The 25,434-nt window shown below is 45.0% G+C and overlaps 1 protein-coding gene across 1 annotated transcript in view; it reads right to left on the bottom strand.

Annotated features, from left to right (window-relative positions):
- The window catches only part of minar1 (membrane integral NOTCH2 associated receptor 1), a 45,569-nt gene extending 21,651 nt beyond the window's left edge, over positions 1-23,918 (bottom strand). The window contains exon 1 of the mRNA XM_059952461.1: positions 21,795-23,918. Within this exon, the coding sequence (XP_059808444.1) occupies positions 21,795-23,918 (2,124 nt within the window). The remainder of the gene's footprint in view (positions 1-21,794) is intronic.
- Positions 23,919-25,434: the final 1,516 nt, after the last annotated feature.

Raw genomic sequence — 25,434 nt, forward strand, 5'->3', positions numbered from 1 at the left:
CCAAATTAACCCACCACCCACTACATCTCTGGACCGTGGGAGGAAACCGGAGCACCTAGAGGAAACTCAAGCGGTTACGGGGAGAACGTACAAACTCCTTACAGGCAGCGGTGGGAATTGAAAGTTACTATTTAGTACAATCTGATGCAGTAAGGGGGCAGTGGTTGGAAACACATCTTTTTGACTCAGGCAAGGAGTGTTGCAGATCCAAGCTAGTATCTGTTTTGGCAATTGTCCTTGAAGGTCATAATGGCTCTGAGAAGAAGAGTTCCAGGAATTCTGCTGGCCAGCTGTTGTAATAGCCTCATATTAAAAGGAAGATTAATATTCCACAAAGAGGTAAAGGTGTGTTTGAAGAAGGAATTTGGAATTATAAACTACAATTTTACAATCAAAGGCTTGGAAGATGGTGGAGTCTGATGAAGCATTTTAAAAACAGAGTCATCTTCAGTCAGTGACTTTACTTAGAGGCATACAAGGAGAAAACAAAGAATTTACTTGATTCCTTAATAAACCACTCATTACATTTTGTTCAATTCAAGTCATGGTACTTTAGGAAGATTTCCAAAGCAGAGGAGATTTTCTAGAACATTACTAGGATGAGGATGTTGACCTTATGGAGACACCAGATGAAGTGAGGCTATTTTTTTCTCAAAGCAAAGGTTAATGGAACATTTGGTGCAGAACTGTTTTCATTTGTTGGGGGCTCAATAAGTTCTGAGACAATATCAGCCAAGGAGTGAAAAAGATATTGTATTGCAGCGCAGATTGTTATTATCTGGAATGTGTTGACTAAGAGTGGAAGCTGCAGAATAGAGCAACTTTTGATATGTACAAGTAAAAGAAAGGATTGCCAGAGCAGTGAGACAATAGCTGGGCAGTGAGACAAGTTGGACAGTTCTTACACCAAGTCAGTGCAGGCACTTTGAAAATATATCACTTCACAATTTTTTGTATTCAATTTCATCTGCCACTTGTCATCATTCCAACAGTGTATTTTTGTCGTCTTCAGACCTACACTTGACTTTCTTACTGCTTTATGCATAATTAGTTTAGTTCCTTCAAGCTTTTAATGTTGATCGTGGGCCCTACCATTAATATTAATGAGAAAACAAAGATGTGAACAGCAGTCCCAGAAATATCTCCCTGCTGCCAGAAACCAGAACTGTTTACCACTCCTCTGCCTTCTGCAACACCTCATTCACACGGTCTCTTTCAATTCCCAGACTTCAGTTTTGCTGACTTCATGAAATGTCCGATTGAAGTTCATGCCCACAAAACCTCACTAACTTCATCAACCCTGTCCATTGATTCATCAAGTAACTCACTCAAGTTTGTCTGATGCAATTTTTGTTCAAAAAATCTCAGCTTCTTGTCAGTTATTAATCCACATTACTCCAAGTCACAATGAATTTACTTCCAGATGATGAGTGCCAAAGCTTTACCCATTGTTACTTAAAAATTAACTTTACCCTATTCATCTATTTTTGGACATAAGTGTAATATTTGCAAGATTACTCTAAAGAAGAGTGAAACTCTGCAGTTAGAAACTTTGCTGTTTACCTTTTCCTTCATTAATCCAACCCATGCTAACTTTGCTTTTTGAAGGGTTGCCCACCTTTTAAATTTTCTCTATTTATTGTTACCTTCCCAAAATTTCTTCTTTACTCTGACACACAGATAAAAAAATTATAAACAGATGTGGGCCATCTGCTCCTCAAGCCTGCCAGACATCCAATAGGATTGGGTCCGCTCCATTACAGTTACATTAACCAGTGGTGTGGAAAATGTGGAATACTGTTTCACAAAAAGCAGAATAAATCCAATAAAAGAGACACAGTAGATTGTGTTTGCTGGAATGTGGAACAGCAGACAATCCGCTAGAGGAATTCAGCGGATCGAGCGGCATCTGTGAGAGGAAAGGAATTGTTGATAGTTTAGGTTGAAACCCTGCATCAGGACTCAGTCCAATTTGGCTAGCTGCCAGCCAATCAGCCCACTCTCAGTTATCAATGTAATGGAAGGAAGCACCAGCAATGACACTTACTCAGCAATTGTCTGCTTACTGATGCACAGGCTGGGTTTCTCTAGGGTCACAGAACATCAGGCCTCACCACAGTCTTGCTCCCAAAAGAGATTAATTTCAGACATAAGGTGAGAAAACCTGCCCCTGACCTCAAGGTAACATCTGACTTCATGTGCATCAAAACATCTCGATGACTGGGGAAAATATTCTAATGGTTGGAGTCATCCCTCACACAAAGGAAGGCAGTTCAGCATGCTGGAGATCAATCATCCCACCCCAGGACATCTCTGTAAGAGATCCACACTAGCCCGATGCCAATCAGAGGTTTTGCAAATGCTCTTCCTTCCATCACCAGGCCAGAGGCGGGATGTTCATTGATGCTCAGTCCCATTCACAATTGTGCAGTGAGTGAAGCAGCCCGTGTCAGCGTGCAGCATGACCTAGAAACTCTCAGGCATGGTCCGAAAGTTTAAAGTAATTAATCAAAGTACACATACGTCACCTGGGATTCACCTTCTTGTGGCATTCATAGTAAATACAAGAAACACAAAAGAATCAGTGAAAGACTGCAAAAAATATAGAGAAAAATTAATAATAATAAATAAATAAGCAATAAATATTGAAAACATGAGATGAAGAGTCCTTGAAAATGATTCCATTGATTGTGGGAACAGTTTAGTGATGGGGTGAGTGAAGTTATCCCATCTTGTTCAAGAGCCTGACGGTTGAGGGTTAGTAACTGTTCCTGAGCCTGGTGATGTGGGTCCTGTGGCTCTTGTACCTTCTTCCTGTTGGCAACAGCAACAAGAAAGCATGGCCTGGGTGGTGGGGGTCCTTGATGATGAAAGCTGCTTTCCTGCAACAATGCTCCATGTAGATGTGCTCAATGATGGGGAGGGCTTTACTGGTGATGGACTGGGATGTATCCATTACTTTTTGTAGGCTTTTCCATACAAGGGCATTGGTGTTTCCATACCAGGCCATGATGCAACCAGTCAATGTACTCTCCACCACATGTCTATACAGATTAATCAAAGTTTTAGATGACATGGTGAAACTTCACAAACTTCTGAAAAGTTGAGGCACTGCCTTGCTTCATTGTAATGGCATTTACCTGCTGGAACCAGGACAGATCCTCTGAAATAATAACACCAAGGAACTTAAAGTTGCTGACCCTCTCCACCTCTGAATCCCACCCGCCCCCACACCCCCAGTGAAGACTGGCTCATGAACCTTCAGTTTCCTCCTCCTAAGGTCAATAATAATCTCCCTGGTCATCATCCTGACATTGACTGAGAAGCTGTTGTGGCACCACTCAGCCAGATTGCCAATCTCCCTCCTATATGCTGATTCCCTTTAGAATATGGATGAGCAAGAATTTCTTTAGCCAGAGGGTGGTGAATCTATGGAATTCATTGACACAGATGGATGTGGAGACCAAGTCATTTGTAATACTTAAAGTGGAGTTTGATAGGTTCTTGATTAGTAATGGTGGCAAATGTAATGGGGAGACGGTAGAAGAATGGGGTTGAGAGGGATAATAAATCAGCCATGATGGAATGACAGGGCAGAGTTGATGGGCCAAATACCTTAATGTCTTATTATGAGAGTAGGTGGAGCAGATAGTCACATATCTGAAACATAACTCTGTTTCTTTCTCTTCAGAGCTCCGAAAACATCCAACATTTTTTGTTTTGTTTCACAAGCCTCCATTCGCTGCTTTAAGTCTCATGTAACAAAGAACAACTTGAGCATCTCTCTCCGCTTGAGTGGGTTGACTTTGGAGACTTTTCTGTCCATTTTGAGAGCGCACAATGAAAATTGGTTCAGCTAAATGAACTAAAGTGGAGTGACATCACGTTCAGTGGGTGCATTCAAACTCATGAAGCAGTGCTTCAAAGGTGATAACTTAATTTAGTTTTAACTCTCATACAACATTATTTATTATTCATGTAAAGCTGCATGGTTATTTCAAGCTTCCCGTCGGCTAATCTACAGCCATCACCTAATTTGAATCTTGAGTATGGTTATGCACCGATGCCACCCACAGCAGGGACTTAATTGAGATTAACCTTGTACAACCAATGCAGCGTTGCGATTAACACACTCTAGAAACTGACACAAAGAATTTCAGAAAGATTACAGAGTAGGAGCAGATATTCAATAAAACCAGTCTGGATTGCAGTTAATTCTCATATTCCCATCCTTCTCTGAAGGAACATCATCCTATCCTTCTATGTAATCTATATTCAGTTGTTGACATGTCCTCTGCTTTGACACTGACTTTCATTATGCAGGTCTGTACAAAAGAGGCTCGAAGCTTAATTGCATTATGCTCTTTGCTTCTGCAAAGGATTTCTGCATTGAAACACATTCATTAAAGTTTCTAGCTCATTGCACCAGAAATCCAGCTGGACACTTCCAGCTCTGATATTGTTTCTGCACAGGTCCACATAATTCCCTGCTCAGTGGTTCTTCAGGAACTAGGTCTGAGTTGTCCTGTGAGCACACGTTGTTGATCACTCTGGGGACAATTACATCTTCCTATTGCAACAATAGAGGCAAATCCTGTTGGCTAAGTCTTCAGGTCATGGCTTGCCAACATCTCGTTCCATCAGCCCGCCACTGTATACCATACCGTGAGCTTCACCACCTGCTGTGAGCTTCCATATCTATACTGTTGCCTGACCCTACAATTGCTGCCCCTTCACCCAATAATACCTTCCAGTTCAGGCACCAATCTTTCAATTTGCTGCCTTTCTCCAAAAGTCATCAGAGTACCTCATGTCTGAAACACTCCCTGATCCCACTGTCGGCAAATAGAAAATCTGCAGATGAAGGAAATCTGAAATAAAACCAAACATGACAGAGACATGCAGTATGACAGCTGCAGACAGGAACCAAGTTACCATTTCAGATCAATGAGGGCAACATTGATCTGAAAATCTAATCTCTTTCTCGACAGATGCTGCTTGACCTGCTAAACTGAAATGATAGCGCTGTTCCTTTCTGTAAAGATGCTGTCTGACCTGAGTATTTCTGACATTTGCTATTTTTTTTGTAATTCAAATTTTTATTATTACCGTAAATTCCGGACTACAGAATGCACCTGATTAAAAGCCGCACGCTCTAATTTTAGAAAGGAAATCAATTTTGTACTTGTACAGGCCGCACCGGATTTTAAGCGGCAGATGTCCCACGTTGTAATATGAGATATTTACACAGAAAGATATTACACGTGAGGATTTTTTAACTTATAATTAAATCTGTATGGTAACATAAACAAATACATATTGCAAATGCTTTTTTTCGGACAGTGCCTGTAACACAGCTACTTTTAAATATACATACGTATCGGTAACACACAAATTACGTTGCGTATACTTTTTTACTGAACAGTGCACGAACAACATTCCAATATCTCCTAACGACTGGTTAAAAAAAAATACATATACTGCAGCCTACCAGGAAAAGTTATTGATCGCCTTCTTCATCTTCCTCCTGCGCACTAAAACCATCAAAGTCCTCTTCTTCAGTGTCCAAATTGGACAACCTCAGGATCTCGTCACTCACTTCAGTCTCTTCGTTGTCACTCTCACTTGAGCGCACACGGTCCTCTTCATCACGCAGCAGTCTAGCCTTTCAAAACCTGTTGGTGATGGTGGATGTTGTGACACGGCTCCACGCATTTAGGATCCACTGGCAGACTTGAGTTAAAGATGCTCTTCGCGTGCGGCCTGTTTTGGTAAAAGATTTCTCGCCGCTCGTCATCCAAGCCTCCCACTCAATGCGCAGCGCCACTTTAAATGCCCGGTTCACGCTGATGTCCAGTGACTGCAAATACTTCGTGGTGCCCCCAGGAATCACAGCTGGAATTGAGTTTGTACTCTTGATGGCAGCTTTCACTGAATCTGTTATATGGGCCCTCATGCTGTCCATGGCGAGCAATGCTTTTTTCCTGTGAAAAAATCCCCCTGGTCGCTTGGCGTAGCACTCTCTCAGCCAATCCTTCATTAGACTCTCCATCATCCAACCTTTTTTATTGACTTTCACCATGATTTCTTTTGGGAATTTTTCCTTTGGCATTGTCAGCCGCTTAAAAATCACCATCGGTGGAAGCTTTAGTTTGGATGCTGTGCAGCTCAGAACACAAGTAAAATGTGTTCTCTCATGGCCAATTGTTTTCAGTGTGATGGATGAGTCACCTTTTTTATTAACAGTCCGAGTGAGAGGCAGGTTAAACGTCAAAGGTACTTCATCCATATTTATGATATCATCTGGCCCGATGGAATTCTCCGCTATCTTTGTTTGAGTGAATGTGCGGAAGTTAGCAAGTTTTTCCTCGTGGTCGGGAGGGAGCTGCTGACACAGAGTCGTGCGTACCCTGACGGACAGGCCTTTTTGTCTCATAAATCTAAAACACCACGATGGCCCACCTCTAAAATCTTCAATTTTCAATTTGGTGGCGATTGCTTTAGCCTTCAGTCTGATCTGCACGGTGGAAACACCGCGGCCGCCTGCTCTCTATGTGTTAACCCAGTCTTCAAGAAAGTTTTCAAGTTCGGGCCATCTGCTATGATTACCTCCGAAAGCTTTTGTCGTCTTTTTGCATTGACTCAGTTCTTCACGCTGGCGTCTCCACCGTCTCACCATCGATTCATTTATGCCAAGATTACGTGCAGCAGCTCGATTTCCTTCTTCAACCGCCAGATTGATCGTCTTTAACTTAAAAGCTGCATCATATGCTTTTCTTCGAGTGTTTTCCATGTTGATGAGGGTGAGTACAAATGACTGATTTACAATAATTTAATTGTGAAAGTGCGCTTGATTTATCGTACAATTTCATTGGACCTCTGTGAACTACTCATCAATTTTATTGGTCTACTGTTACGAGGCAAAATGTTTTTGGCGGCATGAAAAAAAAACATGCATTAGCCGCACCGTAGTATAGGCCGCAGTGTTCAAAGCGTGGGAAAAAAGTAGCGGCTTATAGTCCGGAATTTACGGTATTTATTCTTATTTTACAAAACAGCACAGCATATCATAGAGCAGATACAGTACAGCATATTTGCACAGCCATCCCATGACAGGAAAACATGTAAAACTAAGAAACAGAAAAAAACTTCTAATTTAAGTTTAAATTAACATACCAAATTGATCCCAGGTGTCTTGCACTTTTCCCTCACTGTTAATTCTTCCCAACATGTGTTCATATGATGAAATCTCAACCATTTCCTCAGTCCATTCCCTCACAGTGGGATATCTGGGTTTTTACAAAATGTTCAAGCACTCTGTGGGTGAACCATGTAACAATCTCAAAGCAGTATGGCAGAAGGATCTTGGAAGCGATATTGAAGATAATGACTGGTTAAATATTTTATCAAATGTGGGTAGATATATTAGGGAAGCGAGAGGGAAATTTATTCAGTATAAGATAGCACACAGATATTATTGGACACCAACTAGACTCTACAAAATGGGGATTGTTGATAATAATTTATGCTGGAAGTGTAAAAATGAGGTGGGCACATACTTTCACATGATTTGGGAGTGTTCCATGGTTCGTACATTTTGGTGTAAAGTTCTTGATTTGTTGAGGAATTGGTCGGGTTCTACACTGTCCTTGTGCCCATGGCTCTGTCTCCTGGGTGATAGGACAATGATACCTAATGTAAACAATGACAGATTTACTATTTTCAAGGTGGGTCTCATCACATTTGCTGTTTTGATTATTAGCTCAACACAGCATTGTGGGCCAAAGGGCCCGTTTCTTTGCTGAACTGTTCTATGTTGTATAATCCACCTGCAGGTGCTGAGCTCCCTCCACCACCATCCCATTCTGTAACACTGGATTCATCACTCCCCCCACCGTGACCATCCATCCATGCTGGCGACTGGGCCTGTGACTCAGGCTTACTCTGGTACCCCTTCAGGAATAACTGAAGTTTGCAGTTAGGTCAGTGAGGTGCCGTTAACACAACAAACATGCACTCTGTGTGTGTGCCGGGTCCCTGGGCCCCTGTATCTTGTGCTGTTTCATATAAGGTATAGGAGCAGAATTAGACCATTTGGCCCATCGAGTCTGCTGCACCTTTTCATCAAATTCACCACTCTCTGGCTAAACAATTCCTCCTCATTTCTAAATGGACATCCCTCTATTCTGAGGCTGTGTCCATAGGAAACATCCTCTCTACATCCTCTATCGAGGTCTTTTAACATTCGATAGGTTTCAGTGAGATCACCCCTCATTCTTCCAAATTCCAGTGAGTACAGGCCCAGAGCCGTCAAATGCTCCTCATATGACGAGCCTTTCAATCCGGGAATCATTTTTGTGAACCTCCTTTGAACACTCTGCAATGCCAGCACATACCTTCTTAGATAAGGGGTCCAAAACTGCTCACAATATTCCAAGTGAGACATAAAGCCTCAACATTACAGCCTTGCTTTTATATTCTAATCCTCTTGAAATTTGTCTTCCTCACCACTGACTCAACCTGCAAGTTAACCAGTAGGGAATCCCCCACGGTGACTCCCAGGTCTCTTTGCTCTTCAGATTTTTTAAATTTTCTCTTAATTTAGAAAATAGTCTATGCTATTATTTTTCCACCAAAGTGCATGACCACACAGTTCCAAAGACTGTATTCCATCTGCCTGTTCTTTACCCATTGTCCTTATCTGCCTGTCCTTCTGCAGCCTCTCCGCTTCCTCAAAACTACCTGGTCCTCCACCTATCTTCGTATCATAGAAACATAGAAGACCTACAGCACAATACAGGCCTTTCGGCCCACAAAGCCGTGCCGAACATGTCCTTACCTTAGAAATTACCTAGGGTTACCCATAGCCCTCTGTTTCTGAGCACCATGTACCTGTCCAGGAGTCTCTTAAAAGACCCTATCGTATCCTCCTCCACCACCATCGCCGGCAGCCCATTCCACGAACTCACCACTTTCTGCGTAAAAAATTTACCCCTGACATCTCCTCTGTACCTACATCCAAGCACCTTAAAACTGTACCCTCTTGTGCTGGCCATTTCATTCCTGGGAAAAAAGCCTCTGACTATCCACATGATGAATGCCCCTCATCATCTTGTACACCTCTATCAGGTCACCTCTCAACCTCAGTCACTCCAAGGAATAAAGGCTGAGTTCACTCAACCTATTCTCATAAGGCATGCTCCCAAATCCAGGCAACATGCTTGTAAATCTCCTCTGCACCCTTTCTATAGTTTTCACATCCTTCCTGTAGTGAGGCGACCAGAACTGAGCACAGTACTCCAAGTGGGGTCTGACCAGGGTCCTATATAGCTGCAACATTACCTCTCGGCTCTAAACTCAGTCCCACGATTGATGAAGGCCAATGCACCTTATCATCCACAAACATGGCCACGAAGCCATTAATTCTGTCATCCAAATCATATATCTCTACCCCCATCTTCTAGATCCATCAGACATTGAAACCAGTTTATTTTAACCTGCTTGTTCTACCCTTCATAATCCTAATCTCCCTGTACCAAGCTGTGCCACGCTGACCCCCGTCCTACCAAAGAGACCTTTAGAAATTGCAGAACAATGCGTGCAGTACCGAGCACATTTGCATTCATCACTGCAGTACTGTGCTTCCAGCTGCCTGCACAAGAGGTTTAGTGTTAAGCCGAGAATCTGTTGTTTTCACTTAAACTGGGATGAGACTGATAAAATTAAAGTGACAACACTTGTAATAGTAATTTTGTATTAGAGCACATTTAGTTTATGTTCCACTTTGTGTGCACAGCCAAGGCCACTCAGAATCACTAGGCCTGTTGGTGTTTGGGATCAGCACAAGGCTCGTCCCACCCTGTCCTACATCTCATTAATTCTTTCTCCCTTTAATGTTGGTAAATGTATAAACGAACGTTGCAACCACATTAGTCTCTCTGCCTCAGACCGGGCTTGAAGTCCCAGCTACGTCTGCATGACAGTGAAATCCAGAGGGGTGTGTCTGGTCTGAGTTAATTCACAGCCGACCTCGACTCCATTAATTCATCATTTAACACGGCATAATTTCAACTCTGTGACAAGATATTTGGAATAAATTACCATGTAGCGTTCGCTGTTGAGTATCACATTGTTGAGGGCGATTGTCATGCTGAGACGAGCTTCAGCGTCTCAGGGGAAATGTTCCCGGAGATTTACGCGCTTTCAGGCACAAACTTTGAACACATCAGTCTCAGCAGTCTACAGTGCCACTCTTCTCCAAGCAGATCTTTACCAGTAACAACTTCACATTTATCCTTCACAACACATCCCATTTGAATCAGACTGGAGCCAAGTCACTGCAGGTCCTAAGGGCTGGAAAACTTCTGCAGCCAACCTACTCTCGGTAAGGACTCCTCACCATCTGCGTTCCGCTCACTTCAGTAAGTAGGCAGAGTATAGATGGTGAGGCAGCGTGGTTTGTGTTTTGCTTTCCGGTAAAATGGTGGTGCACTCGGATGCTGCGGCCTCTCCGGGTCCAACCAAAGCCGTTACTGTCTTGTTTAAACGTCTCTTTTAGGATCACAAGACACCGCTGACTATTAAGAACTTCAAGCGCTGCAGGTCGACCCCATCAGCGAATTGCTCAATAGCGGAGGAGCTGAATGTGTTGCTGCCTGCTGCAGAAAAGTGTTGGAGTTGGCGGTGTCCCAGCTAACAGCGAGTGGTTGCCTTGGATGTGTTTCGTGTGATCGCAAGACCCTGTTGATTATCGGTAACAGAATGCTACAAGCCCCGTTCAATGGGGAGCTGTGTGGCCTCAGTTACAGCGTGGACTAGACCTCGTGCTGGAGGGTCACCTGCTGTGGCTGCTCCAGAAGAGGAGATGCCAGAGGTTTGTGGTGCATCATCTATGCTGGGCTGGGGGCTTGCCCTTCCCGTCAGTGTTTGCTCGGTGGAAAACAAGTTGAACTGCATTTGCCTGCAGATCGCCACCATCATGTTTGTCAAAAACATCCATGAACCATCAGTCTACAGGATGTGACACACAGGGACTTATTTTGTCCTTGTGACTGTGTGTTTACTGCTATCTTATACACGCTCTATGTGACTGTTGGTACTCTGTTTTACACCCGAGCCCTGGGGAATACAGTTTTGTTTGGCTGTATTCATGTGTGGTTGGAAGACAATTAAACTTGAACTTGAACTGAAATCCAGAGTCCATTGCCAGACGAACAAACACCGAGTTAACATCCAACCACAATAACAAAGAATATTGTCCTTACAGACCTCTGATGTCTCTCACTCCTCGTCCAACATCCTGAGTTCAACTAGTCACATCCCTTATCCTTTCCTGTGCCCAAACCTCAAACTTAACCTGACACCCACTCCAAGTTCACTTCATTCAGAAACCAACAGGCAGGAAACCTGGCTGGAAGCAGCACCTTTATCCATGGTAAGTGGAGAGGACTGAGGGTGGTTAATAGCTAAATGGTGGCAACAAGGTTCAGAACACCCTACCCTCTTTGCATCTCTGCTCCAGAGAGAGTTTGTCAGTTGTACAGAAAGAAAGTCCATATTGATATCTTTAACCCATCTACCATAATCTTGTCAGGCTTGAATCCGTTTAGGCCTTGCCTATCCAAGTGTCTGTTCTAAATGCCTCTTAAATGTTGAAATAATATCTAATTCCACCACTTCCACTGGCAGTGGGTTCCAGATACCAAGCACATTCTATTAACATATCTTTCCCCTCATATTCCCTCTAAACCTCCTTCCCTCATCTAAAATTTATGCCCTCCTCTTTTGATAACCTGTTCAGAAGAAAAGGATTCTGACAATCTACCCTAGCTGTGACTCTTATTACTTTATGGACCTCTAACAGGTTACCACTTGGGCTCTTGGTTAGTCACACACACACATGCATTCACACACTTATATGCACACTCACACCCACACATGCGCTCACACAATTACATGCACACTCACACCCGCACATGCATTCACACACTTACATGCACACTCACACCCACACATGCACTCAAACCTGTACACACAGCTACACACACTTACACCCACACTCACATTCACATTTAGATTCAAGCCCAGGTTCACACTCACACACACATTTACATCCATACACACACTACCACTCACAACCAGATTCACACATCCTCACATCCTCCCACATTCATACTCACACTCACAACCAAACTCACATCCACACCCACTCACACACATTCAACCACACTCACTCTCACCTATACTCACACTTACATCCACAGTCACATACACTGTATTCACACCCACACCACATACTTATACAGTTGCACACACTTTCACACCAGAACACATACCTACACTCACATTCATACCAACATCCACACTCCCACTCACACCCAGAAAGAAACACACCCCTACCATCACACCCACACATATTGATAACCACAATCATACTCACACCTGCACCTATTGACACAATCCACTTACATGCACTCACACAACTATCCTCACACTCTCACCCACATCCACACGACACACACATTCACACCTACAAACACCCACCCACACACATTCACATCCACAAACATACCCACACACAGTTACACACAACCATACACATTCATACCGACAAACAAACCCATGCCCACACTCACAGTCCCACTGTCAGACCCACTCACACCCACATTCATGCACATTCTCACATTTCCACCCACACTTACATAAAGGCACACATTTACACTCACATGTACACCCACACTCATGCTCAATTCAACACTCACACCCACACACACACATGCACATCCCACTCGTAAAAACACTTGCACCCAAACTTCCATCTACACCCATAATAACACCCACACTCAGACTCATATCCAGACTCATGGCAACACACCAAATCACACTCACTCACAACAATGCTCACACACATTCCACACTCATACTCCAGCTTAAACCCACCCTCACTCTCACTTCCACACTCACATTCGCATCTACATCTACACCCACACACCACACCCAAATTCACACTCACTCGTACACACATCACACTCACACTTGCCACCACGCTCATATTCACCCTCACACTACACGTACACACCACTCTCACACCCACACAATCATTCACATATACACTCTCACATACCTACACACGCATTCATATTCACACTAACAATCAAACTCATGCACCAATACAAACACCCTCATACCTATACCCCAACTTAAAACCACACTCACGCACACCACAACCACATTCATTCTGGCACTCACACACCCACGCTCACATTCACACACACACTTAAAAACAGTACACCCACATTCATATTCACTCACACACTACACTCACATTCACACTCAAACTCGCACACATCACACCCACACATCACACTCACACACCACACACACATTCACCCTCACACTCACAGACATCACACTCACAAACTCATGCACAAACCCAACACCCTCACACCCAGACTCACACCCATACCCCAATTTAGAACCATGCTCACATACACAATGCTCACACACACCCACTCACATACATCATAACCACCCCCCTACACAAACATTCACACGCACATGCACACACCCACTCACATACATCATAACCACCCCCTACACAAACATTCACACGCACACGCACACACACACTCACATACATCATAACCACCCCCTACACAAACATTCACACGCACACGCACACACACACTCACATACATCATAACCACCCCCTACACAAACATTCACACGCACATGCACACACCCACTCACATACATCATAACCACCCCCTACACAAACATTCACACGCACACGCACACACACACTCACATACATCATAACCACCCCCTACACAAACATTCACACGCACACGCACACACACACTCACATACATCATAACCACCCCCTACACAAACATTCACACGCACACGCACACACCCACTCATATACATCATAACCACCCCTCTACACAAACATTCACACGCACACGCACACACCCACTCACATACATCATAACCACCCCCCTACACAAACATTCACATGCACACGCACACACCCACTCACATACATCATAACCACCCCCCTACACAAACATTCACACGCACACGCACGCACACACTCACATACCTACATGCACATTCACACTCACATTCACAACCAAACTCATGCACAGACACAAACACCCTCACATCCATACCAACACACACCCACACTTACACCCATACCCCAATTTAGAACCACACTCACCCTCACCCACAGTCAGGCCCACATTCTCATCTCCAATCATTCATACTCACAGTCAGACCCACACCCAACCCACTCGGACCTTCACTCACACTCACATCCCCATTCATGGACCCATACCTACAGTCTAACCCACACCCAGCCCACTCGGACCCTCACTCACACCCACACTCATGCTCACAAACACACACGTTCACACCCACTCTAACACACACCCTTCCCCACTCACACCCAACCATACCTCCACTCACACCTACTAAAAGAAAATTGTATTGACGAATAGGTGCAGAGAAATGAATGAAATCGGAAGTGGATAAATGCCCATGCCCTGAGAACTTGCACCCCGAGGGTTTGAGAGAGGTGGTGATGGAGATAATGGATGTACTGGCTGTCATCTTTCAAAACTCCATAGATACTTGACCAGGCTCCATAAACTGGAAATAAATATGACTGTTTTATTAAGAAAGGGTTGTGTGGGTAGGGGTATGGAGGTGGTGGATAGACAGAAATCAGGACAGTGCACTGCATGAGTAAAAGGGAAATATTGGAACCTATTATAAGGAATTGTCAGGCAGGTATTTAAACAAAAACAGTGGGATTTGGCAGAGTCTACATGGATTTGTGAAAAGTATATCATGCATGAGTAATCTTCTATAGCTTTTTGAAAGTATAACTAATAGGGCAGGTAGAAAACTCAATGGATGCGATGCTCTAGTACTTGCAAAAACCCTTTGATAAGCTGCCATTACAGCTGAAGGTAATTTAAATTTCTTGCCAGCATGGTTGAATTGACAACATTATTGAATAACTTTGCTTAAATTGGTGGATGTTGTGTACTTGGATTTTCAGAAGTCCTTTGACGAGATGCCAGATATGAAGCTGCTTAACAAGTTAGGAGCCCATGGTATTACATGAAAGATACTAGCATGGATAGAGCATTGGCTGATTGGCAGGAGGCAAAGAGTGGGAATAAAGGGAGCCTTTTCTGGTTGGTTACGGGTGACTAGTGTTCCACAGCGGTTTGGGTTGGGACTGCTTCTTTTTACATTATATGTCAATGATTTGCATGGTGGAATTGATGCCAATTGTGGCCAAATTTGCTGACGATACAAAGATAGTTGCAGGAGAAGGTGGTGTTGAGGAAACAAGAGAGGCTAGAGAAGAATTTAGACAGATCAAACAGTGGCAGATGGAATACAATGGGGGAAGTGTATGGTCATGCAATTTTGTAGAAAAAGTAAAAGTATAAAATATTTTTAAATGGATGAAAATTCAAACATCTGAGTTGCCAGGGTACTTGGGCGTCCTTGTGCAGGATTCCCTAAAAGTTAATATTCAGGTTGAGTCTGGTGAGGAAGGAAAATGCAATGTTAGCATTCATTTCAAGAGGACTAGAATATGAAAGTAAGGAAGTAATGTTGAAACTTTATAAAGCAATGGTCAGGCTTCACTTGGACTATTGTGAGCAGTTTTGGGTCCATTATTTAAGAAAGGATATGTTGACATTGGTAAGGGTTCAAAAGAGGTACACAAAAATGATTCTAGGAGTAGAAGGCTTATCATATGAGCAGTGTTTGATGCCTCTGGCCCTATACTCACTGGAATTTAGAAGAATAAGGGAGGATCTCATCAAAACATATCAAATGATGAAAGGTCTCAATAGAGTGGATGTGGAGAGGGTATTTCCTATGATCGGGGTGTCTAGGACCAGAGGACTCAGAATAGAGAGGACATCCATTTAAAATAGAGATGAGGAGGAATTTCTTTAGCCAGGGAGTGATGAACCTGTGGAATTTGTTACCTCAGGCAACTGTGGAGGCCAAGTCACTGGGAATATTTAAGGCAGAGATTGATAGATTCTTGATTAGTCAGGGCATGACGGGATATGGAGAGAAGGCAGGAGACTGGGGCTGAGAGGAAAAATGGATCAGCCATTATGAAACAGCCCAAATGGCCTAATTCTGCTCTTATATCGTATGGTCCTATTCATATGACATGCTGACAACTCATCCCTGATTGCAACTCAAAAGTTCTTGTAATACAATTAAGATTTGATGTAATGGTGTGGACTAAAGGCTAATTATTTGTCAACAAGTCTTGAATAGGAATAAATAGTTCAGTTTAGGATGCTATGATTAGTGGAATGCATGGATCAATCCTGAAACAATGAATTGGATGAAGGGATCGAGTATAATTTATCCAAATCTTATTTTAATTATTCAAATTCAGATGGAAATGTAGGTTGCAGGAAGATTACAGCAGGGATGTGACAGGTAAAATGAATTGGCAAGGGCATATCAGGTGAGATATGATGTGGAAACTGTGAGATATCACACTTTGGTAAAAAAAGAGAGTTATTTTTAAATGGTGAGAAATTTAAAAAGTTATTGGTGTTCAGAGAACCTGGGTGTCCTGTCCATGCACCAATGAATATTAGTGTCCATTTTGCCCCCTTGGTTCAGTCCTCTCCTATATGCATCCACCAAACTTCACACGTTCTTGATCTTTTCAACAACTTTTAATTCCCTAGCTCTGATAGCTTCACTTTCACCAGGAATGACCAATCCCCATACAGTTCTCTCCCTTATCAAGAAGGCTTTAAAGCTCTTCTCTTCTTTTAGACAACAGACCTAAGCAGTTCCCCTCCACCATCTGGCAACAATTTCTCTTTCAGCTCCTCCAACTTTCTCCAAACCCAAGGAGTAGCTACAGGAACCCACATGGACCCCAGTTATGCCTGCCTTTTTGTGGGCTAGGTGGAACAGTCCATGTTCCAAGCTTTCACTAGTTATGCTCCCCTACTCTTTCTGCACTGTACTACATTGGTGCTGCTACCCGCGCCCATGCGGAGTCCTCCGGTTTCCCTTTCCTCACTTCCTCTGACTCTGTCCCCATGAAGAGGCTTTCATTTTCAGAGATATCCTCCTTCCTCAAAGAATAGAATTTCCCTTCCTACACCATTGATGCTGCCCTCGCCCACATCTCCTGCTTTTCCTGGACATCACCCTCTTCCGATCTCCCTTTTGCCTGAATGGGGATAGAATTCTTCTTGTCTTTGCCTATCACATCCAGCATATCACTTTCCACAACATCTGCCGTCTGCAACAGGACCCTACCACTAAGCAGGTCACAAAACCACCACCCCTTTCCCCCAAACTCACCGCTTTCCACAGGGATTTCTCTGTCTCTGATTCCCCTGTCCATTCATCCCTCCCCTCCGATCTCTCTCGGCACTTAATGCTGCAGGTGGAAGAAGTGCTAACAGTTGCTTAGCCTCACCCTAACCTCCATTCAAAGCCCCAAACAGTCCTTCCAGGAGAGGCAACATCTGACCTGTGAGTCTGTCGGGATCACCTACTGTATGCAATCCATGCAGGGCAGCCTCCTCTACATTAGTGAAACACGCCACAGATTGAGGAATCACGTTGTCAAGCACCTTTGCTCCATCTGCAAAAATCAGGATACCTCAGTGGCCAACCATTTTAATTACAATCCCCATTTCTGTTTCAACACATCAGTCCACGGCCTTCTCTACAGCCACAATAAGGCCATAGTCACTTTGGGGCAGCAACGTCCCATATTCCATCTAGATAGCTCTTATCTGATGCTATAAACATTAATTTCTCTAATTTGCAGTAATTTCTCCCCACCAACTCCCCCTGCTCTCTTCTTCCATTCCCCTTTCTGCCCCCCTCTCATCTCCTCACCCACCTATCACCTCCCTCTAGTGCCCCTCCACCTCCTTTTCTCCCATGGTCCTTTCTGCTCTCCTGTCAGATTCCTTCTTCTTCTTCTTCATCACCTATTTTCCCTTTTCCATCTATCATCTTCCAGTTTCTGACTTCATCCCCCCAATCAACCTACTTCCTTGGCTTCACCAATCACCTTTTAGCTTCCCCTCCCCCACCTTCTTATTCTTGTTTCTTCCCTCCTTCCTTTCCAGTCCCTCGGCCCATAACCTCGACTCTTTATTCCTTTCTATGGATGTTGGCTGATCTGCTGAGTTTTTCCTACATTTTGTGTGTTGTCCTAATTTTAAGCTTCGAGGCAAATAATCTAATCCCAGACAATGCTGAGAAAGCATTCCCATTGGAGTACAACATGACAGAGCAGATGGGTAGACAGCACACACTTGTTTCTGGTAAAGAGAGAAGGAAGAAGGATCTCTCAGTAGGAGATTAGAAATATGCAATCCTACGTGGTTAATGCGGAGTCCCAAAGTAAAGTGCAGAGTGAAGAAACACACCACCCATTGAATGAGTGAAACTATTACCCAGTTGAGCTGGAGTGCTTGCTGCTGAACTGAAGTTAAACAAAGGTGTTGGGGCAGGGTTGAAATAGAGTAAGAGAGACAAAGAAATTGAGAGGAAGATGCTCAACCCATTGGAATTGATAATGAGTTGAAGGAAGGTAGGACAGGAGGATGAGGGTTGAGTGCAGGGAGATCATCATCTTTGGAGGTTCATGTCCTGTTCTGTTCTTGGCTCTCATTTCTGAAACTATCATCCAAATATTGTAAACATCATCAGTTCCATGAGGGTAAGGTGATGAGCAGCTATGACTATCCCATTGTAGTCAGCTATCACTGCCTATTGAACCACTTTGTCCTGTAAGAGAGTGGAAGGGGTGCCACTGACTGCCATGCAATGTTTGGGTGGCCTGTCCATCATGGTTAATGAGCTAGCATCATGTGCAAGCTCTGAAACGTGGGTGTGAGCCTGACTGAAGTATAAAGATCATCATGTTGTAGTGGAATATGGCAAGGGTCACGACTGATGTAGGTAATTGATTTATGGATGGCAAGGGTGCAGAGAAAGAGAAATTGATTCTTTTCAGCCAGGATAATATCTTATCTTTAGGCATGCAACTTATCTTTAACATTGAAGTTCTGAGTTGAGGTCAGTGGCAGGCTGTATTCTTATAGTAAAGCACTAAGGTTATCACTCCACACCCATTCATAGGCTACTGCTTTAAAGGAGCCTAAATGAATATTGCCAATTTAAAACTAATGCATTGACTTTCTCACTGACTGTATCATTCATGTTCCTTGCATAAAGCCAACAAGACCTGAGACTTGCCAGCCCACAGCTCCAGTTGTTGTTTGGGTGCCACATTCCTAGAGATTGCAAGTTCACTGTGTTCAATCCCTCATTCCTTTCAATTCCCAGCTTTCCATAATTCACCTCCAAATACACATTGCCATCTGAAGCAGGGACAGGGCAGGTCCAGTGTATGTTTATTTCCAAGCCGGGAGAAAATAATTGATTTTATATGAGCAAGTTGTTATTCTCTGCTTTCCAGAAGCAATTACTGTTTTGTCAGCCTTTGTTTCTCTAATTACAGAGTGGCCATTGCTTACCTTCATCCCCAAGTCCCAACCCTAATAAATTTCAGCACTCAGTCTAGCCACTTCACTCTGCTTGATATTAAGTAGCAACATTCGTAGACTAAGACAGGCTCACATATCTCAGGAATGTGTTTATTTTTAAGATCAAAATTCCAGCAGTCAGCATGGCCAATTACTAGCATTGTCTGGTCACTATCCAGCAAGGACCATCTCCCAAAGGAAAAAACTGTGACTTTCAACATTTAATTATAGGGACAATAATTCCTAACTCCACATTTTCAACTCTTTTGATTTCCATTAGTTCATAAATTACCTGCACTTTAAATCCATCTTTGCTCTTTCACTGCTGCCACCTAGCCTCACACTGAAAATATTTATTTGACTGAGGTTCATGAAGAAAGCACTCTACACTTGAACTACCTCAGTATGAAAGCACCTTAGCAGTCTGGCCCTGTCATTATGTCTCCTGCTTCAGAATATCACCACTAGTAGAAGCAGTTTCTCTGTATTTACCCTGTCAACTTCCTTAATCATAAAAACATCCAATTAAGTCACACCTCTACCTTCTGTCTTGAGTGCAACTTGGCCTTATAGTTTGTCCCTTTAATGCCACTGTGACATGGTAAGCACCTCCAGGAACATTATTTTCTTAGGGCCACAGTGCCATATAACATGGCTATAGTACCTTCAGTCTATCTTCTCCATGCCATCCAGGATTCTAGGATGCCTGTCAGATCTAATCCTCCACTCACTCCACAATAATTTATAAATTTGAGAAGCAGCACTGCTTGGAAAGAATTTTAGCCACAATATTTACATCAGTATTGGCACATACAAAATTCTATAGAAGGCGTGTATTCTGCAACAAAAGAACTCCCATTTTCTGAACCCTGAACTCCACTACACTATCAGAACTGCTGGTCTGGAGTCTGAGGGAATCCTTGCTGCTTCTTAGGAGTGAAACTACAATACTCGGAGATCTCAGGAACCATTCAGAACTGAGCTGTGAACTGGCTTTGAATGCAACATCCACCCCTTCTATTATTGTCACAATGTGGCTGCCTACAGTAGTAACCCATGTGTCATTGTAAGCGATAGCATTCTATTTACCTTGTCAATAGAGAAAAATAACTGCAAAACTATCACTTTATTTCTCCCTCCGAGGTTCCTATCATCCTGAATTGGACGGGTGTCCATTTTCCTTTATTGCTGTTGGTTCAGGTGCAGGGGACAAAATGGCCAACTCCTTCTTTGGTTCCTTATGTTTTTATGTTTGAGTTTATGGTCACATAATTTCAAGCATTTATTGAAAAGATTTGCAATGTCCTTATTGGTGACCAATGTGACAGTATCCTGGATTAACACTGATTCTGTCCCACACCAACTGTCATACAACCACATCTCCTTCCATGACCCACTGTTCAAATTGAGAACTAAAGTCAAGGTATGATTTGGTGGATATTGGGATGCAGGGGTCAGGCAAGGGAAAACTGCCATTGATTCATTTCTAACTATAAACATTCCAGTCATGAGTATTATATTTGGACAGTGATTTACTTGGTACTAATTTGAAACAATACCTTAACTGTCAACTTGAAAAGATTGAATGTAACGTTCCACCCCTCGGACCTATTTCTCTTGGTTTCAGCCAGAGTTTAGATTTTAATTCTGACAAAGAATTTATCACTAAGATTCACTCTGAGCAAGAGGCAGATGAGCCTACACCCATCTTGGATCCAGTGGAACCCAGATTTCTGACGCTAGGAACACTTAGCTGCCCAACAAGTGACGCCAGTCTTGGTACAGCCCATGTGAACGGGTGGCGTGTGGCGCAGTTATCGAGATGTCTTAACGTGCGCTCCCGGCCCCCAATCCCGGTTCAACGGTAGTTACGTTGTAATTAGAATACATTCTACATGCACTGACCGTAAATATCCCATGTCTCCCTGTTGACTACAATTCTATTGTTGATATTTGATCACCGACCATTTCTACAAAACTTTGCAGTGATTGGTCATTGACTTAGATGGATTACTAAGGAATTTAAGTGCCCATTGACCAAACGAAGGTTTTGATTGGCAGGTTAGGACGTTTTACACGTACCAACCATTCCCAGTAGCCTGGAGCTCGCCACAGACAATTCCCAACCCATCTGCCGACTTGCAGCTCTGGGGGGATACGGTGGGATCGGATAAAGAACACGGCGGCAGAAAGAGATGCAAATACCTCTCTGTGTTTACGTTGCCAGTCCTTACTGTCTGCTGTGCCTTGGCGCTTGCTCTGGCCCATCTCGCCTCCGCAGCCCATCGCCCGACAGTCTCGGGGCGAGTTGGAAATGCTGGCGATCTTGGATTCGGTCGCGCTGTTCTCCTCTGTCAGGGACTTGGAGGATCTCCGGACAAACAAGCTTTTTCTCAGGGCTTTGACGCGGAGGCTGTCGGTGTTGCTGTCGGGAGATGCTTTCTCTGCCGCCGGCTCCTGAATCTTCTGGTCCAGGTGGTTGAGTTTGGCCAGGACCTGGGAAATCTCGTCCCGGACCCCGGAAAGGGTCTCCAGCTTCTTCTCGATCTCGCCTACCCTCAGCACTAGCTTGCACACGCTGGTCTTCAGCTCCTCGTCGGCTGACTGGCAGGGACGATGCCCCTGGGTGGTGTCACTTTGTGGACCTCCTCCCTTGGCCGGAGTCTTCTCGGGACTGCCCCCGTCTGCCTTGGGGAGACGGGACAGAGACCCGTTGCTGTTGTAACAAGACTGTAGGAGACCCGTCGAGCCGCTGACACTCATGTCGTCCAGAAATCTGAAAATATCGCTGATGTCGTCGCTCAGAGCCTCTGAGTCCTCGTCCGACTGCCGGACACCCGCCTTCTCCCCGGGCTTAGGACGGGCACACCGTCCGATCGCCTGCCCCCTGGCCCGGCTCACTTGCTCCGTCTGAGTTCCCACACTAGTCGTTTGCTCCAAGCTCGGTGTCTTGCAACCCTTCTCCTTCAGCTTCCGAGGGTTGGAGGAGCCGGCGGGCTCGGCGGCGGCCGGTGGGAAATGGACGCTGTCGTCTGCCTGCTGGAAATACGACTGAGCCCTGTCCATGGTGCTGATGGCTTCGGCCGCCGCCGCCGCCTGCCGCTGGCGCGCCTCGGCTATCAGTTCCTCCTTGGTACTGGCCTGGTACTGGTGACCCATGCCAGGGCGCTTCTCGCTACCAAAATACTTCTGCCCGTCCTCCGCCTGCTCGGCGTTGAGGCTCCAACTCTTCAGGAGCCAGGAAGACGGCTTGATCGGTTTGGTCAGGTTCTGGGGCTCCTGTGATATGGTGCTTGGGCCGAAGTAAGTGCTCCCCTGTAAGTCGTCCAGACTCTCATGTTTGACGTATCTTTTCTCGTGATTACTGGTAGGGATGGTGTCACAGTACGGATTACTGTATGGCACCTCAAAGCTGTTGCTGAAAAAGGTTGAGAACCTCGAAAAGGTGTTTGGGATGTGCGGATCCTGGTCTTCGTCTTCCGACTCTTTATCCATCGAGACCAACTTGCCCACACAAGGAAGCATGTCCTGAAGTTCGTTGTTGAATACTGACGTGGCCTCGGCACAGGGGCTGATGGTGAATGCTTCGTCGCTGGAATCAAAAGTCCCATTCCTGTCGGCCTTTCTGCTGGGGGAGTCTTGGTCAGAGTTAGATTCCTGACCCGGATCCATGGGGAAATATGTGGACTGCATGACGCAGTCCGAGGGATCGATCCCATTAAAAGTCGGAGAAGCTTGCAACCTGTCCAGGGACGTGGTCCTGCCGTTATTTTCCAGTGTTCCCTCATTCCTCACCCCGAGGAAAAAATTGGGGTCGGAAGTGCAGATGAAGCGCTGGCAATCCTTGCAGTCGGACGCCGGGGAGCTGCTGGGGCGCCTGGAAGCGGCGTGTTCTCTGCTGGCCGGGTCGTGGTTGCAAGTGTAGACAGGGGAGCGGATCCGACTGATCTCCGTGTCCGATCGGCACGACTCGAAGGATTCGTTCTTCCTCACCTTCTGCTGGTGCCGGTGAGGGAGCCTTTCCTTCGCCACCCCGCCGTTCATCTGAATCAGGTTAAACATGGTCACGATGTCGGCGGCGATCATGATCTTCTTGGACTGAGTGTTGTCCACACTGCAACGCAGTTTCTCTTTGAAGAGAGTGGCTGGGAAATTGGGGTCCAGGCAAGCGGTGTAGAACAGGAGGCTCCTCAGCTTCGCCAGGTGGGTTAAATCGAAGCGGGCACACAGCAGTTTGCAGAGGTCCTGGTAGGACACCGTGCCGCGGTTCGCGTCCAGTTCTTCCAGTATCCGCACCAGAAACAGAGAGTATTCCGGGGCACCTTCCATTTTCCTCGTCCGCGATCTACAGAGAGAAAAGAAATTGATTTCCACCCTTTCTCCAATGAATTACACATCGTGTTACTTCTGATTATAACTGGCTCAGTTGCTTTTACTAATGCACACATTGTGAAACAATAAATGCTCCCTTCTCTTGGTGACTCGGTGTCTAAACGGTCTCTCCCCTCGCGAATTAAAGAGCTCGAAATTGTGCTCACCTTACTGATTCACTATACAAGCACTATTTTAGACCCGATTGATATACTGCACAAATTCTGTGTATTAGCACTTGCTCTGTGAAGATCCTGTACATCCTCTGTCCATATCATGCAGTTACCCCGAACGCACCCTGCACACATCCGGACACACCATGCACACAGCGTATATTTACCCCGGCGCACTGTGCCCGAAGCCGGCAAATGCCCAGCTCTTGCCCTGTACATACCGTGTGCAGTCTCCGTAGCTGCCTGCAACCCTGCTTCACAATTCATTCGCAACCAATAATGATCAATAACTCCCAGGAAAAGAGCCAGCCAGTCTACACTCCTCGTCTCGCCCCCTTCATATCCAGACGCTGAAACACAACGCGATGCTCTTCGATTAAAACGCCGAGCAGCGCCGAATGCCCGCGACCGGTCAGTTGCATGTTTGGCGGAGGGGGCGGTCACAGACAGGGGGAGTGGATGGTGCCGAAAGAATCGGAATCACATTGTTTCTCTCCGGCATTACGTCATTGACATTCAATCCAATGGATTGGCTTCGGGGAGCGAGAGAGGAGCAGGGCTCAGCACGGGGCTGCGGGGAACAGGACACTTCCAACCTACTCCTCGCAAGCCCAGCCGGTGGAACTACAACGGAATCAACGAAACATTCCGTCAAAGAGAGACGGGCTGGTGCCTACACCGCGCGGGATACCACGGATTTCAGATTATCCACCGTTCTTGTGTGGGGAATGGACCGGACAGTATGCACAGGGGGACCTTCCTCAGGGAGTAAAGCCTCAGCGGGACGGGTGGATGGTGACATTGGTTAGGGCACCGGGAGAACGACCTGGTGTGAAGGTTGAACTGGGATGGGGAGACGTTCTGCTTTTCAGTTCCACCTCTGGTCTGCAAAATCCCCAGCACTTAAGTCGGCCCCAGAATCCACACTTCCTTTCGTTGACCAAACAATAATTTGGAAATTATTACCTGAAGTCCACCTTGCTGGCGGGAGGTTCTATTTCGTCTCATCTGGGAAGAAACGCTTTCAGTCACAAGACCGTAAGACCATAGGATATAGGAGCGGAATTAGGCCATTTGGCCCATCGACTCTGCTCCCCCACTTCGTCATGGCTGATCCAATTTTCCTCTCAGTCCCTTCTCCACATACCCTTGATGCCCTGACCAAGCAAAAATCTATTAACCTCTGCCTTAAATATACATAAAGACTTGCCCTACACTGCTGCCTATGGCAAAGAATTCCACAGACTCTCCACTCTCTGGCTAAAGAATTTCCTCTTTGACACCATTATAAAATGATGCCC

The sequence above is a fragment of the Hypanus sabinus genome, chromosome 28 (assembly GCF_030144855.1).
Source record: "Hypanus sabinus isolate sHypSab1 chromosome 28, sHypSab1.hap1, whole genome shotgun sequence".
Classification (NCBI taxonomy): Eukaryota; Metazoa; Chordata; class Chondrichthyes; order Myliobatiformes; family Dasyatidae; genus Hypanus; species Hypanus sabinus.